This window comes from Lepidochelys kempii, chromosome 8, assembly GCF_965140265.1.
Source record: "Lepidochelys kempii isolate rLepKem1 chromosome 8, rLepKem1.hap2, whole genome shotgun sequence".
Classification (NCBI taxonomy): Eukaryota; Metazoa; Chordata; order Testudines; family Cheloniidae; genus Lepidochelys; species Lepidochelys kempii.
In genome coordinates this window covers 95070067-95083705 of record NC_133263.1, presented here as the reverse complement: position 1 = coordinate 95083705, position 13639 = coordinate 95070067, and the positions used below count along the sequence as shown (strand labels likewise).

At 38.5% G+C, this 13639-nt stretch overlaps 1 protein-coding gene across 6 annotated transcripts in view; it reads right to left on the bottom strand.

Annotated features, from left to right (window-relative positions):
- Positions 1-13639, bottom strand: part of USP24 (ubiquitin specific peptidase 24) — a 111774-nt gene that overhangs the window by 67228 nt on the left and 30907 nt on the right. For 4 of the 6 annotated variants that reach the window (XR_012160474.1, XM_073357590.1, XM_073357591.1 and 1 more), the window contains exons 8-16: positions 12934-12999; positions 10918-10992; positions 9406-9564; positions 8209-8323; positions 7531-7634; positions 3404-3511; positions 2821-2916; positions 2564-2725; positions 588-695 (exon numbers count right to left, since the gene is read on the bottom strand). Coding sequence is in view for 5 of the 6 variants with exons in the window: in XM_073357590.1 (XP_073213691.1) it covers positions 588-695; positions 2564-2725; positions 2821-2916; positions 3404-3511; positions 7531-7634; positions 8209-8323; positions 9406-9564; positions 10918-10992; positions 12934-12999 (993 nt within the window). In the remaining variant the exon portion in view is untranslated. The remainder of the gene's footprint in view (positions 1-587; positions 696-2563; positions 2726-2820; positions 2917-3403; positions 3512-7530; positions 7635-8208; positions 8324-9405; positions 9565-10917; positions 10993-12933; positions 13000-13639) is intronic. The other 2 variants (XM_073357594.1, XM_073357592.1) reach the window with 2 other exon arrangements.

Below are 13639 nucleotides of genomic sequence, written 5' to 3'. Positions count from 1 at the left end.
CAGGACAAGGAGTAATGGTCTCAAGTTGCAGTGGGGGAGGTTTAGGTTGGATATTAGAAAAAACTTTTTCACTAGGGGGGTGGTGAAACACTGGAATGCGTTACCTAGGGAGGTGGTAGAATCTCCTTCCTTAGAAGTTTTTAAGGTCAGGCTTGACAAAGCCCTGGCTGGGATGATTTAATTGGGGATTGGTCCTGCTTTGAGCAGGGGGTTGGACTAGATGACCTCCTGAGGTCCCCTTCCAACCCTGGTATTCTATGATTTTATTACTTCAGTCAAAAGTCAATAAAAAACAACCTGTTCCCTTAAATTTGTCAATCAGGTTCACTTGTAGTTAGTAATGGCAAAGATACTGTGAGATAATTCAGACATATCAAAAGAAATAAGCTTATCTGCATATAATGGACAGCACAGAGTATTAAGGAATTACCATTGTAAAATTATACTGTCAAGACACTACCACAACATTAAATGCCTCAATTCAAAGAGTGCCATAAATACATACCATATTTTTAACTTAACTTTGTTATAGAAGAAGTTTGATGGATGTAACTGTGCTTTCAAAAATACTTTAGCAAGTGCCTTACCTTATCTTGCTTTTGGTATGTTTGTTTAATAAACGAACGTGTGATTTCATGGAGCTGACGTAAAGCTGGTACCACCCAAACAAATTGGGGATTATGATGTTGGGATGACTAGTAACAAAAGAAGTTAAAATAATTACACGTATGTACATGCTGAATAATACTAGAATTGTTTCTTGTAAGAGATTCCTAGAAACCTATTTATTATCATCCATGCCCCAGCTTCAGGATAATAGTTTTCTTTCATAAACCTGCAGTCGCTATTCCTTGGTTCATCTCCACTGACAGTTTCAGCTTTCACAATTACACCAGATAGCTGAGGAAGGAGATGGCTAGCTGACAGCCGGTAAGATGGAGAGGCAAGCCAAGGGTTACATTTGCCCTCTAAACAAATACAGCTACTCAATGAAAGACTAGGTTGTGGAGGTGGTGAGAAGAGACAGGAGAAACAGAACTTAACTATTATAATACTACCATGGCATTCAGAGGCTGGAAGGGGGAAAATCAGTGGTTCTCAATGAGACATTTTAGGGTCACAAGGAGCCCTCTGATAAGATATTTAAACTCAGTTTTGTAACAGAACTTAAGATTTGATCCTGCGAGGTGGAAGCATTCAGCACTTTGCAGGACTGAACCCTTAGGGGGCTTTATTTTCCATAAAGTTTGACATTAGAAGCTGGCACACCAAATTCGGTTTGGGAAAGTAGCATCTTGGTTCTAGGTTAGATGCTAACAATCAATGTTACGTTCTCAGTAGCCTGTTCATGGCAGAAAGAAAGCTACACTGAAGACTTCTCCATACCTTTGGCAGTGCTGCCAATATTCTCTCAAATGTTGTTTTAATTTCTCCTTGTGTATGTGTTTGGGGTGGGGATAGATAGGTAAATGTTGCATTTGTAAAACTGGCTTAAAACTACATACTATCAAAGCTCTAGATGGAGATACTGTAGCAGGGAGCAGTAAGAAAAAAAACTTGTTACAGAAGGATGCCTCAGGATATATTTGAGGAGTTTCTAGCAAGAACAGGAAAGAGAAGTGAACACCAGATACAGAATACTCTGGATTTCAACAAACATTTCCCCTAGGGCAGACAGCTTGAGATCTACACTTCTGATTTTTAGAGAAAAGCAAGAATGCAAGGTACCTTGGCACCGAAGGAATATCTGTTCTGCCAAACCACCACCAAAAAAACCCACCTCTTGGATGGTGTTGGAAAGATAGAAAGGCTAGTCTAAGTTTAGGTTAGCATGAGAGGGGGAAACCGAAGTAACAACAAGCCATCTCCTTCATAATGGCTCATTTTGGACTATGGAAAAAGGACAGGTGCATTCTTGCAGGCCTACAGAAAGATCATTTATTACATGGGCAGATCTGTAAATAGAATGGGAAATCCTTTAAGCTATGCGCCATGAATTTCACATGGTCAAAACCCTCTCCCTGCAACAGCATGCTGCTGCTGCCCAGGAGACATCTTGGCAAATTCTGCTGCAAAATGGGTTCTTATACCAGAAGACATTTTTCATGCCTGTTTCTTTAAACAAAGAATATTACTGGCTTTTAAAAACTAATCTGTATTTTGAGACTTGTCTAGCAGACAAACCAGAAAACATTATTTACTCTTTCAAAGAAAAATCTGAAATATTTTATATTAAGGGGACACAGTTTCAACACTGACATATCTTAACAGTATTTCCATCTGAAAATTCTAACCCCGAGTCCACTCAAATTTCCCCCCAAACTAATCACTCCTGGGGCTGCAAATTTGTTTAAAACAAAGGCAAGAGACTTACTATGAGTCTCACGGTAAACAAGTTGGCTCACGTAAAATCTCCCCCTCTCAGAGTCCCCCGAGGTACAAGCTTACAGATGCGACAAGTGTCCAATTCCATGTCATTTGAAAGAAGTGTCGATATTGCCCAAGCCACTCTTTAGAGAATGTGCCATTTTGGAAAAAAAAGTAATTCTACAGAGAAACGAACCCTCTTAATGTCTTCTATGCATTTGATGATGTAGCTCCTTTTGATTGCTTCCTTCACTGCATAAGCATCACTAAGAATTGTCAGATGTTCCTCCAAGGCCTGCTGAATTAGTCCACAGGGTAACGTTGGAAGATGAGCCAGTTCCCAAAGCACCTCTAGGACCTTCAAGAACAGCATGAATGGTCAGGGACACTAGTAATTACAAAAGATGTAATTCTATTCTTTATCCTAACAATGGCAGATTTTATTTTTCATGCCTTTCCAGTGGTTGTCTCAATGCGAGCTTCCCGACCAATGCGTCCTATCAGGCTCAACAGTTTTTGTCGCACTCTGTCACTCTCAGTCTCCCAGCTCTACAAGACAAAGAAATAGAATTTCTATTACAGCAGCAAATACGCAATAAAAATGCAAAGTTTCAAATTAATTGATTCCACCTATGACCTATTTTACTGTGATATCACCAATTAATAAAGGGGCACAGTTTCAACATGTGCCACTGCCAGCTTGATTAGATGTGAACTCAGTTTCATTAATAGGAGATCTAATTCACCAAACACTGTTCCAAAAATTTATCATGAGTGGCTAGAGGCAATAATGAAATCTTCTTCTGAACATACTTTAGCAGTAAGAACGCATAACATGGTTGAAACCGGAGTTAAAAGATTAAATCGACAGCACAATGGGAGCTGAGTTATTTAAAATAAATATTTTAATCTTCACAAAGTCATATTATAGGTTTCAAAAGAAATTTTTATTTAGAAATGTTATTTGTAGACTAGATGCTCAAACATATCAACATTCCTGGTTTAGTGAGGAATTTAAATTCAGATAAAGATTTACCTTCTGAATAAGAACAAATAGATGATTAAGCTGATCGGAGCTGAATTTCACAGCAGCTGCAGCAATAATAGTGTGTATGTTTTCAATCACAGTGGATGATTGTCCTGACTAAATAAGAGGGGAGGAAATGAGAGACAACTAGTTCTTTGCAAGGAGGAGAAAGTCAAGACTGTACACATTTCATGTAAAATCCTTCAGATGTCTGAGCAACCATGGAAAAAATGAGTATCGCCGCATCTCATGGAAATAGAGAATCATTTAGAGAATCATTCTAGAACAAGACAGGACAGTACTCTCAATCTACCAAACCCCCAAAGGTGGTTGAAATACTGTCCAAAAAGAAACAGTTGATATTTGTGAGAAATGCTATGTTAATTGTAAATATTCTAGGCAGATATTGTAGGGCAGGAGTAACTGACTTTAAATTAACTGCTCACTCTTTCAGAAGTATTTTCTATTTCAGTGTTTAACCATTTTAAGAACTAGGAAAAGATATGCCAACACAGGTGTTTGCAGGATTTCCACATCCTAGTGGCCACCATTACAGAATTTTGATCGCATCATTTAAGGTAGGATGGTGGAACCCATAGAAGTAGAACGAGGAACCACAATATCCATCAATCTGCTGAATGTACAGCTGTCAGTTTATTGCTTGTCAAGATGTTCAGTCTAAAATTACATATGGAAATACTTTAACATTTAAACAGGAAGGTATTGATGCTATCTGCAATTGTCTTGCACCACTGCACACGACAATTGCAGATCTCTCCTCTCCATACATACATTTTCCAAAACTATTCATGGAAGTTACGTACATATATAGAAATGTTTTTTCTGTTTATGAACATTAAGGCCCCAATTCCTGCACCTCTAGAAAGCCCCACTGAAACCACTGGGATTCCCTCATGAGGAAAATTATCACAATCCTTGAATCTCACATAGCCTTCAAACACTCACCAGCAATATTAATAAGTAGCTTTCCATAAACACTTCTCCCACCCCAATCATCAATCTATACAACCCAGTGAGTGCTTGACAGATGAAGTAGGCTTTGCACAGTGACCAGAAAGTTACTAGATCCCAGGCTCTGTGGGATACGGTAGTGGAAGAAGTAAAATCCAGAATCAAGGGTTCTCAGAGAAAATATCTTGTCAACTGCTGAGTCCCATTTACAGTGGGGGAGCTGCAGCTGAAGCACTTCCACTGACTGCAATGGTGGCAGTATGCGCGACTCCTGTGCTGGAACTTTTCATTGCATTACCTGGGAACACAGAATGAGCATGGGAGGCTTTCACCAGATGGGGGAAAAATGAAAACTGAACTCAGCGACCTGTAGGTTTCTACCATTATGAGAACAGAAGTGCTGTTAATTTAAAATTTGGCTTGGGAATCCCAGCTCCAAAAACATTAACGCTGATGAACCTAAACTGCATGGTGTCATCCTGGTTTGATGCTGCATCAGAAAGTGGAGCCTAAACCTTCACTCTACACCAGCTGTGGGGGGCAATCAAATCTTTTTGATGTCTCCCAGAACATATTTCATCACCCTGTATTCTCTCTTTTCTGGGCATCTTCTTTTATGCATCTCTCTAAACCCAAAACTAGGTTTGCTATGCTTCCATCCTTTCCTCAACATCATGCTTCTTCCAGGTGTCCTACACACCCTAGTTATCCTCACAAGTGACCATGAAGTAATAAAAAACACAAGAATGACTCCAAATGAGGCCCATGGCTAAAATGCACCACTCACACACTTGCTTCTTGGCACATACCACCCACTCCATTTACAATGTACACACCCCAGGGCAAGATTTCACACACTGGGAAACAAACACAGATACAGGTAACTTGTCCAAGATCAGAGCAAATCAGTAGCAGAGCTAGGTACAGAAACCAAAACTCCTGCTAGTCTGTAGTGTTCTAACCATTAAGCTATGCATCTTCCTAAAAATAAAATAAAATCAGAAATAAAAATAGGAAAGAGGAGATTTGGGCCGAAATATCAGTAGATCCCAGAAGGAAGCATGAGGAAGTTGTAGCATTCAATACAGTTCCTGCATTCAGAAGGTAGGGTTTATAACTGAGGGAATTAAAATACCAAGTTGAATGAGAGACAAGGCAGGTGAGGTAATACCGCTGTTGGAAGGGACAAGCTTTTGAGATTCACACAGCTCTTCCTGAGATCTGGACAATGACATGATAATCATTCAGCTAAAGTGTCCTGTTTGGCTGCAGCCAAACAGTTATACTGAATAAAAAAAAAAAAAATCTTTGCATTATGATTTTACAAAGTAAAAAACCCATCAACACTGAATGCACCACTACACACCAGATTAATCAATCCGTAGCAAGAAGTGGGGGAAGCCCAGTTGAAATGTTCCTATTAAAAACAAAATGCAAACAGTTGAGTGCCTTCTATGAAAGCTCCAAGAGCCTTCAAGTTCAGCAGCGTACAGAAATGTTACTCTTCAGGCAGAGAGGACACACTCAGTCTCGAAGGAAACGGAAGGAAAAAAAAAATCAATGGCTTCATTTGTGCAGCATCTTTAAAATGCTGCACTGACTTGTCCTCCTCTGAGGTGACGCGCTGTGTCAGCAGCTACCAGATCATTAAAAGAACCTAGGAAACTTCACATGAATACCATCCTGTACAGGATGTGAAAACAGGCCGATAACAGAATGATAATCTGAATACGCGATAGTGCATTGACCAGCCAAGCTATCAACAACTTCTTTACATTACACACTGGGAATTTTGAACAGAACCCAAAGTCTAGTTAAAATTGAAGTCTTCCACCAACATTACACCGTTTTACGCTCAGGGCACTCTATTCACCCCCCCCCATCACATTTAGACTCTTCAGAGGGAAGTGATACAAAGCCCTTAATACAAAAGCCATGTCACAAACAGGCCAGCAGGAAGACAAAGTATTACAGCTGAGCTCAGAAGTGCAAGATGAGTCATGTCAATGTCACAGCTTCACTGAGCAAGAGAGACTTGCTATTATCCCCAATCCTACTGGGAATTTATACAAAGTGTCCAAAAAGCTTAAACTATTTAGTACAAAATATAAAAGGCTAAACTGTTTCTGTGTTGACTACAACTTGGCACTAGCATGTTAACTTTCAGACCAAGCAGTTTTGATTGAGGAGAGAGCTTTCAAACAGCAGTTTGCATTAAGAATTTGAGAATCATTTTCTACACATTGATTAATGTTAGTGTAAGAAGACCAACAGATTGTTGTCAATAGTAAATATGTAATAGAGCAGAAATCATTAAGAGACAATTAACAGAATTTGAGCTTCCTCTATTTAAAAGCAGATAGAGAGTTGGGTTCAGATTCATACCTTCATCCAAGAAAATTAAAATGCTAAAGTATGGTCATAGGCTAATATAATGTTTCACCCTTTATTTTAAAATCGAAGTTTTTTGTAACCCTCTTACATTCGCTATAAAAGCGTAAAAAAGGGTATCAATGAGAAGCCTATTTAATTTATGTGAATGTGTTTTGAGAGGTTAACAGAATACTTGACTAAGTGGTAAGGGTGCGTGGGAAAAGGGGGAGAGGTTTTATTTGGTTTAGATTGTAATAACATTTTCAAATACCTCACGATCCCCTCAACTGCCTTTTGTGACACCCCCACAAAGTCATGGCCCACTGGTTGAGAAACACTGGGCTAGAACAAGGAGTGCAACCTTGAAGGGAGAGATGTTTATTAGGAAATAAAGATTAACACAGGTACAAAATAAACAGGAATCTAAACTTATTTAGCTGAAGGCAGTAGTTACAATAGTAAGTGACTGGTAAACGTGTACATGTTAAGGCGTTCTTTCCCAGAAGCACTTTTGTGGCCAGGGCCATGGTGCTCATGAGGTAAGTGAAATGCTAACGACCATGGCTGAAAACTGAATGTAAGGAGTCTACCCTGATATTTAAGTCCATTAATAATGTACACCACAATTCCATAGGGAATGAACAAAGTGATGTGATCCAGCACATAAATGGACAGCTAGATTTTCACTATTTTCAAAGTTATGTGCCTAAATTTAGGCACTTAAGTTTGAAAATGTTGGCCTAAGTGTTTTTTTTAAATGATACATAAAATAGAACAATCCTTAAGCTTACCTGTATTCTCCAAATTTTAGTGAGCTCATCCAAAGACAGTTTACTGCCCAACAGTTCAATAATTCCCTTTATGCGGTCACAGTACTGTGCTTGGTCTATATTACCTAACCGAACAGACAGACAGCTAAATTAGAAATTGTGAATAATATAAAAAATGAATAATTTAATACAAGTTATAGCAAGAAACTTGGTACTTTATTTCAAAGGAAGAGTACCAATTTGAAAAAAGTCATTTCCATCTGAAAATTCTGTGCCTGCTATTATTACAATTCTTAAGATTACTAAAAGAAAAAAAAAATCCAAGAAATACCCATAATTTCTCTATTTTTTCAGCTTTTCTGTGTAATTGACAGCATATCGCATCTAGTCAGTTTTGAAAAACCTCACACTCTCCCCTAGACTCAGCAAGTGGTAACCTATAAAACCAGCAAAGCTGAAAGTGCAACTGAAGGAGGCATCAGCAGACAAAAAGGAAAGAAGTGTGCTTCAGCATGGTTGGTGGTGGTATTCTCAGAACCCTTCTAAATAATCAAAACACTGTAGAAAAATCCAAGCACTTCTTTTTATAAAGGGTACTCTATTAGAAAACAATTTTTAAAAAGTCCAGCTGACAGTCCCTTGAAGCCTATGACATTCATCCAAAGTTCATAGTGTAAAACAATTGGTAAAAAAGCTTACCTTCTAGTGCAATTGATAGAACAGAGTTTTCAACTAGCCAGTTTAATAATCGGTCTGTGTCTATTGCATTTTTTACAGATTTTGATACAGTGCTGTCTTCTATTAATTTGGTTACCTATAAATCACAGAATGTTAAAACTGTTGCTGTATTATATATGTCTCTCTTTCTTACACACACACACACACGAGTCCATTCAAAAGGCACACTCTCCTGCAAAGCCCAAAGTAGTACAAGCATCAGGAGAATATAACAATGCACTGCCAAAGGCCAGTTATTAAAAAGAGAAAAGCCTGCTGGGTATCATTATTACATCAATTTCCTAATCCCATTCTGTCACAGACAGGAGGGCCCTTCTGTACTGCAAACTTCTTTAGATTTACTAAAATTTTATTATTGCAGAACAGGTTTCTTTTTGTGGCTCTCAAATTAGTTCCCTGTCTCCATGGTAGGGAACCATTACACTTCAGCTCAGCCTAGTGATAAAGGTGACCAAAGTACAAGTTCTGGAAGAAACCCAAAATGCTGCATTTATGTGATTTCACGAGGAATGCGATACACTTATGACCAAGGACCCAAGATTAATGATAAACACATTGGAGTTACTGATTTCAAATGACAATTGAGAAAGGTTTAATATATCCTAGAAACAAGAACTGAACCAAGAAAGCCTTCAAATACATTTAATTTGGTGGGCTTTTAAAAAAGCAATTTCTTGGAGTACTAAGATATTCAGTTCTTATTTCCAAAGCTGGTCTGACCATACCTGCATACTGTAAGTGACATCTGGAGAGGCTGAATTTAGAGTTTTGTTTTTTTATGCAGTTACATGAGGAATAAAATGTTTGCTAGCTCAGCACAGCCTTTGGGATACATCTAAGATTTATCTTACTGTGGAATACCCATGAATGGCCCAGGCATGGCAGAGACTACTGCTCACAAATACAGCTGAAACAATAGTCCTTAGAGAAGGCTGATATGACTTGGACTCTTTCCAAGGAAACCAAAACCCTTGCATCCATTGCTAACTTGCAAAAATAATTCTTGTTAGACTGACTTCCTTTGTTCTTTGCTTGGAATTAAAGACTTCCCTAAGGCCACATGATTTGCATAAAACCACCCTGCCCCTTTGCCTTTCAGACACCACTTTTGGTATAGCAAGAATAGCGTGTCATACTCAAACAAAAATTCAGACTTACTTCTTTGAGGGAATTCATTTTTGCACTGAAGTGAGGAGATTTTAACATGCGCAACAGAATGTCCAATCGTAGATCATCCACCACAGTTACCAGGTCAGGTTGGAAGCGCATACACAGTAGCTTTATAGCAGACAGGAGTTCAGGGATACTAACTAGCCTCTGTTAAAAACATTTTTTTTTAAAGTAATGGCTGTACAGATTTTTAGACATTTTATTTTAAGCATAAGTTCTGTCATGTTTTAGACTTGGATAATAGACACAAAGGGTAACAACAGTAACCTGGTGAAGGCTGCTTGATCTATAATCTGCAATACTTTGTCTTTCTGTGAACATCTGGAGAAGTATTACTCAGACTACTAGAAAGAATCACTATGAAGACAAAGTTTAGGGGTAATGAAGAAACTTCTGTTGAAAGTTAAATGTGCTAAAATGTTCTAATTTGTAAGATACATATTTCATGTCTATCACTATTTTTTAAGTGCACAGACAGTAACATTTCCAACACATCATTATGACTATGTCTACACTGTGCACCTTACAGCAGCACTACTGTACCGCGACAGCCATGCTGCTGTAACGTACGCAGTGTAGCTGCTCTTTTTTGTCAGCAGGAGAGAGCTCTCCTGCTGACAAAATAAAACCACCCACAATGAAGAGCGGTAGTTTTGTTGGCGGGGGAGCGTCTCCCTCCAACAAAGTGCTGTCTCCAACATGACTTTGCATCAGTAAAACTTTCATCCATCAGGAGAACGTTTCTCTCACGTCCCTGACTGACAAAAGTTTTACCCACAAAATTTCAGTGCAGCTATAACCTAAAATAAGCTTCATGAAAAAGACACTATAAAGACTCATTAAACATAGTGGACAAATTCAGTACAATGTAGAACAAAAATATGTCAGAAGATGTTGAAATCTAATGATCTCCTCTGATAAAGATTAGCAAACTCTTTTGGAAACAATACAATATTTGTATCTGTAAAGAAATGCAATTTTATATCTACTGCAGCCGAGGCAGAGCAAAGTAGCCATGTAGCCCTCGGATTTTAAAAGATATTTAGGCTCTGCTCCACCTAAGTCACTTTTGAAAATGAGACCTAGCCTCCTTAGTCAGTTAGGTGTTGCAACACTCAGCAGAGCAATGCCTAAATGCCTTTAAAAATGTAGGCTACAGGGCCTAATGCTACAAGGTACTAGGCACCTGAAAGTCAACAAGAATAGAGGGTATTCAGCACCTTGCATGACTGGACCTAGGGGAACATGTTGGACAACTATGAGGGAAAAGTCTTTTTAGACAGGAAGGTCTTTAACACTGAGTAAGATTTTAAAGTGGATCCTGGTAAGTTCAGCCAACCCACTAGCACAGTTTCCTATTACAAACATTCTCAGTCTAAATTTAGCTCAAGTGATACTTTCCAAACAGAAACTAGTATAATTTGTTCTCAAGTTATGGTGGTTTAGCATTAACATTTACAGTAGTTTCTACATGTATATTTGATATAATCAGAATGTTACCTTGTCTTTTAGGTCCTTCTCTTCCACATTCTGCACATATTTAATCATTTTATGAATGACTGGATCCAGCATGGGCTAAGGAATTTGAGAAAATACAAGGACAATCATTTTTTATTTTCCAAAAAGTCAAGTTACTTGGAAGATCTGGTTGCAGTAAAATGAAATTCAAAAGCTTCTCTCTCTAAAAAGGCTACGACTTAAGATCACATTTACTTTGAATACATAAGCTAACACAAATATGGCATACATAAACCATCCTGCTGGTATGAACAGAGAATGAAGTAATGTAAAGGAAGAAGTCAAAATTTCCCAGATGAATTAACAGCAGGTTGTACCATAAAAATATCTAGTAAAGAGACCTACTCTTTTCAACACACAACACTTGCTATACTACAATGAAGTTAACCTGACACCTAGTGGCTTCCTATCTGCCACTCTTCTGAACAGAGTGACCACCCCCACCCCCCACAAAACCAGCTGCAATATTCCCAGCAAGCCAGTGTGCCTTACAACCAGTACTTGTGGTGCTTTCTCTCTGAAGCTATGAATAGTGTATTGCCAGCATCTAGAAATTACCACACAGCTCTTTCTGTGCAAGCACATTTATTCTCAAGGTAAAAATATTACAGAAAAAAAACATATAAAAGCAATAAATAGATTTAAACAACATACTAGGAGTCACCCACAAATCTTACAGGACGCTAGTAGGCCAAAGTCTTTCCAACTCTTTCACAAGAGCTGGGGCCTTTCTGATCCAAGAAACGGGAGAAGTCCTGAATCAGTTTAAATCCAGTCTTTTTATCCCCAAAAGCCCTTTCTTTGGCTGGTGGTCTCTGGAAAACTCAGTTTGAACCAGTACATTTGCAAACCACCACAGGGTGTGGCATTTCTTTTAACTGTTCAGTCTCAGTGACTCACTTTAACCGCCCTCACTGTTTTTAGGTTTTAGAGGAGCTCTGGTAGCCCTCCCCCACAGAGAAGAACACAATCACACATAAGCCACTCATAAATTTAATACAATGGCCCCTAAAGATATTGCATGGGGTTGCAATATCTGCCACAATTTAGCAAAGGTATGTGGATCAGAGACATTTCTCTCTAGCGACGTATTTTCCAACTGATGCTCACATACCCACACTCAATCTCAGTCACAAAGCTAGCAGTCTAAAGCAAGAGGTACTCATTGGGGCAGATTCTTGTCACACCTGTTTTACCCTGGGATAGTTCAACTGACTGCAAAGGAGTTGCTTCTGATTTACACTGATGAAGATCAGGAGATTCAGGATTACCATCCTCAGCAAATGAATATTCACACGGTGAGAAACCCTTCTACTCTGTATAAACCAAAAAATTAGGTTGAGATTTTCAACTGACTTTGAAAATCTCATCCCGTGACTACATAGTTGTAATTAAAAATAGCATTTCTACTCTCTTGGGTAACAAATGGCACATATGGTCTCCTTGTTCTGGGTAGCTCCCCACCACTGTAATATGCAGACATTTCTCTAATGCATGCAACTTTCCTTCAGCCCTTGTTTATGAAGAAAGTATGCTGAAATCTTCTTCAATAAAGTTTTCAAAAATTGACATATCTAAACCTGGTGGCTATTAGCCATGTGTTGTGAAAGGCAACTTATTTCCCCACCTTCACTTGTGAATGCATCTAAAAATTGGTATTTGCACATCTTACAGCACAAAATGTGTCACTCAACCAATATTATTAGCCTATGCAAAACAAGTACCCCGCACCCTAAACCAGACATGTTTAAGAGTGTTTCAAAATTAACCACCACTTTGATACTAAGTCGGTGATAAACTAATTCAGTTTTCCATATTAATTTTCCGATTCTCATGCCAAACTTAAGTACCAGTAGTGTTGCCTTCTGGATGCCATTTTTTAAGAGATCCATTTTAACACAGAAAAATAAATACAAAACTCAAGGGAGCAATATAGCTGTGTGTTTCAAAGTTTGTTTGTCTACTTTCTGAAATTAACTCATAAAAATGGTGTTTTACCTGCACTACAGAAGAGTTGAGATACTCTGCACACACCCCCAATGGCTGAACTAATGCAGAGACTGCCTGGAAGAAAGATAGTAGATATTTAGGCACAGACACAGTAATCCCTTTCAAGACTGATGATTAAATTCTTTAAAACATAGGTGAAGGTTTACAAGCAACATGTTATCATACATCCCAATTATCCTCCCATTGCTTACAATTTTGTTTCAGCACTGAAGGGACGTCCTGACTAGTTATGATTGACAACACGCAGTTCAAGAAACAGACTTAAAATAATGGGATGCATTAAGTATTGCATCTGTTGCTTGCAAACACAAAAGGACCATCTCAACTTTCAGTGGTTTTGGTCATTTTATGGTTCTGTTATTATAGTCTGTTCATGGTCTGTTTTGGTCCAATGCAAGAGCCAATAAATGCTTTGATGGTTCACTATGCAGCACTGTAGAGTACAAATGCATGTTCTCTGGTGGAAAGCCACAAAAGAGAATTTCTTCTCCCAAATCCAACATTCACCTTCTTCATGAATCCTATCACTATCTGCCAGATGGCTTCAACATTTCTGTGTAGGACCCAATGCTGAAGAATGTTCCTCATGCAGATCAGTCACACAAGGACTTTCCTTCAGATATGGAATGAAAAAAATCTTGAGATCCAAGGTTTCCAAATTTTATCAATTTTCAAGTAGAGTGAAGGAAATTCA